Genomic DNA, 5,000 nt, shown 5'->3' with positions numbered 1-5,000 from the left:
CAAACAAGCAAATCCCACACCGAGGGTGCGCAGGTGCCGATGGTGGTCGAGGCATGTGCCCGCAACAAGGGCCAACGTGAGCCGATGGTGGTCGAGGCAACCGCCCGCACCAGCTCGAGGCATGTGCCCACACCAAGGCCCGGCATGTATCGATGGTGTTCGACGTAGGGGCAATCTTCTGCTGATGGTGGTCGAGGCAAGAGCCCGCACCAAGGGCCAGCGTGTGCCCATGGTGCTCGAGGCAACCGTCCGCACCAGGGCCCAGCGTGTGCCGATGGTGGTCGAGGCAACCGCCCGCACCAGGGCCCAGCGTGTGCCGATGGTGGTCGAGGCAACCGCCCGCACCAGGGCCCAGCGTGTGCCGATGGTGGTCGAGGCAAGCGCCCGCACCAGGGCCCAGCGTGTGCCGATGGTGGTCGAGGCAAGCGCCCTCACCAAGGCCGAGCGTGTGCCGATGGTGGTCGAGGCAACCGCCCGCACCAGGGCCCAGCGTGTGCCGATGGTGGTCGAGGCAACCGCCCGCACCAGGGCCCAGCGTGTGCCGATGGTGGTCGAGGCAAGCGCCCGCACCAAGGCCGAGCGTGTGCCGATGGTGGTCGAGGCAAGCGCCCGCACCAGGGCGCAGCGTGTGCCGATGGTGGTCGAGGCAAGCGCCCTCACCAAGGCCGAGCGTGTGCCGATGGTGGTCGAGGCAACCGGCCGCACCAAGGGCCGGCGTGTGCCGATGGTGTTCGAGGCAACCGCCCGCACCAGGGCCCAGCGTGTGCCGATGGTGGTCGAGCCAGGAGCCCGCACCAAGGGCCGGCTTGTGTCGATGGTGTTCGGGGCAACCGCCCGTACCAGGGCCCAGCGTGTGCCGATGGTGCTGGGGGCAAGCGCCCGCACCAGGGCCCAGCGTGTGCCGATGGTGCTGGGGGCAAGCGCCCGCCCCAGGGCCCAGCGTGTGCCGATGGTTATCGGGGCAATCGGCCGCACCAGGGCCCAGGGTCTGCCGATGGTGCTCGAGGCAACCGCCCGCACCAAGGCTCAGCATGTGCCGATTGTGATCGAGGCAACAACCCACACCAGGGCCCAGCTTGTGCCGATGGCGGTCGAGGCAAGTGCCCGTACCGAAGGGCAGCCTATGCCGATGATGGTCGATGCATGTGCCATCACCATGCGTCATCATGTGCCATTGATGGTCGAGGCCTTGGCCGAAGTTCGATTTTGAGCCACGGTGCCCATGCTTGGCTCCAGCATGTGCTGGTGCCGCATTTTTTTCACTCGGGACAGCATCGCCGGAGCATCGCCGGAGCATCGCCGGAGTACCGCCGGAGAACCTGACCGGCGGCATTGGGGTTCCGGCGATTGGGAGGGGGGCCGGGGGGGTGTGCGCACATGATGTGCGATGGGTGCTGGTACTTGGCCTTGTGTTGGCCCCCTATCCCTCATCAAACCTCTGAGAATTCACACCCCCTTAAAGAGCATTTGAGATTTTACAGGTTTGCTACCAGTAGCCGTTAAAGTGTCTGAAATGGGGACACTTTTTTCAAACGGTCACAAAATCTTCTCTACTTCGAGTTTTTAGCTGAATTTTTTTGTGCATGCCAACAAAAATAGAAGGATCATGCCTACAAAATTTGGGGCCAAAAATCCTTATAAAAAAATTTTAAAAAATCCCGAACCGCAAAAAGTTTCGAAAATCGTGAAAAATAGAAAACGAGTCATCTTCCAACGAAACTTCACGTGAAGGCTTAGGGGACCATTGTATGAATTTACAAGCCATAAAAATGGCATTGGCACGGCAGAAATTTGAAGATGTGCCTAAACCCACCAGGGCCCAACGTGTGCCGATGGTGCTCGAGGCAACCGCCCGCACCAGGGCCCAGCGTGTGCCGATGGTGCTCGAGGCAAGCGCCCGCACCAGGGCCCAGCGTGTGCCGATGGTGGTCGAGGCAACCGCCCGCACCAGGGCCGATAGTGTGCCGATGGTGCTCGAGGCAACCTGTCGCACCAGGGCCCAGCGTGTGCCGATGGTGATCGAGGCAACCTGCCGCACCAGGGCCCAGCGTGTGCCGATGGTGGTCGAGGCAAGTTCCCGCACCAGCGCCCAGCGTGTGCCGATGGTGCTCGAGGCAACCGACCGCACCAGGGCCCAGCGTGTGCCGATGGTGCTCGAGGCAACCTGCCGCACCAGGGCCCAGCGTCTGCCGATGGTGCTCGAGGCAACCTGCCGCACCAGGGCCCAGCGTCTGCCGATGGTGCTCGAGGCAAGCGCCCGCACCAGGGCCCAGCGTGTGCCGATGGTGGTCGAGGCAAGCGCCCGCACCAGGGCCCAGCGTGTGCCGATGGTGGTCGAGGCAACCGCCCGCACCAGGGCCCAGCGTGTGCCGATGGTGCTCGAGGCAACCTGCCGCACCAGGGCCCAGCGTGTGCCGATGGTGCTCGAGGCAACCGACCGCACCAGGGCCGAGCGTGTGCCGATGGTGGTCGAGGCAAGCGCCCGCACCAGGGCCCAGCGTGTGCCGATGGTGGTCGAGGCAACCTGCCGCACCAGGGCCCAGCGTGTGCCGATGGTGCTCGAGGCAACCGACCGCACCAGGGCCGAGCGTGTGTCGATGGTGCTCGAGGCAAGCGCCCGCACCAGGGCCCAGCGTGTGCCGATGGTGGTCGAGGCAACCTGCCGCACCAGCGCCCAGCGTGTGCCGATGATGCTCGAGGCAACCTGCCGCACCAGGGCCCAGCGTCTGCCGATGGTGCTCGAGGCAACCTGCCGCACCAGGGCCCAGCGTCTGCCGATGGTGGTCGAGGCAAGCGCCCGCACCAGGGCCCAGCGTGTGCCGATGGTGGTCGAGGCAACCGCCCGCACCAGGGCCCAGCGTGTGCCGATGGTGCTCGAGGCAACCTGCCGCACCAGGGCCCAGCGTGTGCCGATGGTGCTCGAGGCAACCGACCGCACCAGGGCCGAGCGTGTGCCGATGGTGGTCGAGGCAAGCGCCCGCACCAGGGCCCAGCGTGTGCCGATGGTGGTCGAGGCAACCTGCCGCACCAGGGCCCAGCGTGTGCCGATGGTGCTCGAGGCAACCGACCGCACCAGGGCCGAGCGTGTGTCGATGGTGCTCGAGGCAAGCGCCCGCACCAGGGCCCAGCGTGTGCCGATGGTGGTCGAGGCAACCTGCCGCACCAGCGCCCAGCGTGTGCCGATGGTGCTCGAGGCAACCTGCCGCACCAGGGCCCAGCGTGTGCCGATGGTGGTCGAGGCAAGCGCCCGCACCAGGGCCCAGCGTGTGCCGATGGTGGTCGAGGCAACCGCCCGCACCAGGGCCCAGCGTGTGCCGATGGTGGTCGAGGCAACCTGCCGCACCAGGGCGGAGCGTGTGCCGATGGTGGTCGAGGCAAGCGCCCGCACCAGGGCCCAGCGTGTGCCGATGGTGGTCGAGGCTGCCGATGGTGGTCGAGGCAACCTGCCGCAGCAGGGCCCAGCGTGTGCCGATGGTGCTCGAGGCAACCGACCGCACCAGGGCCGAGCGTGTGCCGATGGTGCTCGAGGCAAGCTGCCGCACCAGGGCCCAGCGTGTGCCGATGGTGGTCGAGGCAACCGCCCGCACCAGGGCCCAGCGTGTGCCGATGGTGATCGAGGCAACCGACCGCACCAGGGCCCAGCGTGTGCCGATGGTGCTCGAGGCAACCTGCCGCACCAGGGCCCAGCGTGTGCCGATGGTGCTCGAGGCAACCGACCGCACCAGGGCCGAGCGTGTGCCGATGGTGGTCGAGGCAAGCGCCCGCACCAGGGCCCAGCGTGTGCCGATGGTGGTCGAGGCAACCTGCCGCACCAGGGCCCAGCGTGTGCCGATGGTGCTCGAGGCAACCGACCGCACCAGGGCCGAGCGTGTGTCGATGGTGCTCGAGGCAAGCGCCCGCACCAGGGCCCAGCGTGTGCCGATGGTGGTCGAGGCAACCTGCCGCACCAGCGCCCAGCGTGTGCCGATGGTGCTCGAGGCAACCTGCCGCACCAGGGCCCAGCGTGTGCCGATGGTGGTCGAGGCAAGCGCCCGCACCAGGGCCCAGCGTGTGCCGATGGTGGTCGAGGCAACCGCCCGCACCAGGGCCCAGCGTGTGCCGATGGTGGTCGAGGCAACCTGCCGCACCAGGGCGGAGCGTGTGCCGATGGTGGTCGAGGCAAGCGCCCGCACCAGGGCCCAGCGTGTGCCGATGGTGGTCGAGGCTGCCGATGGTGGTCGAGGCAACCTGCCGCAGCAGGGCCCAGCGTGTGCCGATGGTGCTCGAGGCAACCGACCGCACCAGGGCCGAGCGTGTGCCGATGGTGCTCGAGGCAAGCTGCCGCACCAGGGCCCAGCGTGTGCCGATGGTGGTCGAGGCAACCGCCCGCACCAGGGCCCAGCGTGTGCCGATGGTGATCGAGGCAACCGACCGCACCAGGGCCCAGCGTGTGCCGATGGTGCTCGAGGCAACCTGCCGCACCAGGGCCCAGCGTGTGCCGATGGTCGTCGAGGGAACCTGCCGCACCAGGGCCCAGCGTGTGCCGATGGTGGTCGAGGCAAACGCCCGCACCAGGGCCCAGCGTGTGCCGATGGTGCTCGAGGCAACCGACCGCACCAGGGCCCACGTGTGCCGATGGTGCTCGAGGCAACCTGCCGCACCAGGGCCCAGCGTGTGCCGATGGTGGTCGAGGCAAGCGCCCGCACCAGGGCCCAGCGTGTGCCGATGGTGCTCGAGGCAACCGACCGCACCAGGGCCCAGCGTGTGCCGATGGTGGTCGAGGCAAGCGGCCGCACCAGGGCCCAGCGTGTGCCGATGGTGGTCGAGGCAAGCGCCCGCACAAGGGCCCAGCGTGTGCCGATGGTGGTCGAGGCAAGCGCCCGCACCAGGGCCCAACGTGTGCCGATGGTGCTGGGGGCAACCGCCCGCACCAGGGCCCAGCGTGTGCCGATGGTGGTCGAGGCAAGCGCCCGCACCAGTGCCCAGCGTGTGCCGATGGTGGTCGAGGCAAGCGCCCGCAC

At 67.9% G+C, this 5,000-nt stretch overlaps 1 protein-coding gene across 1 annotated transcript in view; it reads right to left on the bottom strand.

Moving 5' to 3' along the window:
• Nucleotides 1–88: 88 nt before the first annotated feature.
• The window catches only part of LOC149517954 (uncharacterized), a 5,802-nt gene continuing 890 nt past the window's right edge, over nt 89–5,000 (bottom strand). Inside the window, exons 1-2 of the mRNA XM_089763396.1 lie at nt 4,453–5,000; nt 89–3,668 (exon numbers count right to left, since the gene is read on the bottom strand). The exon at nt 4,453–5,000 is cut by the window's right edge and continues 890 nt beyond it. Coding sequence (XP_089619522.1) covers nt 1,755–3,668; nt 4,453–5,000 — 2,462 coding nt within the window. The 3' untranslated portion in view covers nt 89–1,754. The remainder of the gene's footprint in view (nt 3,669–4,452) is intronic.

Source organism: Durio zibethinus, chromosome 7, assembly GCF_047325235.1.
Source record: "Durio zibethinus cultivar Kanyao isolate XHJ-2024 chromosome 7, ASM4732523v1, whole genome shotgun sequence".
NCBI classification, from domain to species: domain Eukaryota; kingdom Viridiplantae; phylum Streptophyta; class Magnoliopsida; order Malvales; family Malvaceae; genus Durio; species Durio zibethinus.
The sequence above is the reverse complement of the archived record's forward strand: the minus strand, read 5'-3'. Positions and strand labels throughout refer to the sequence as shown.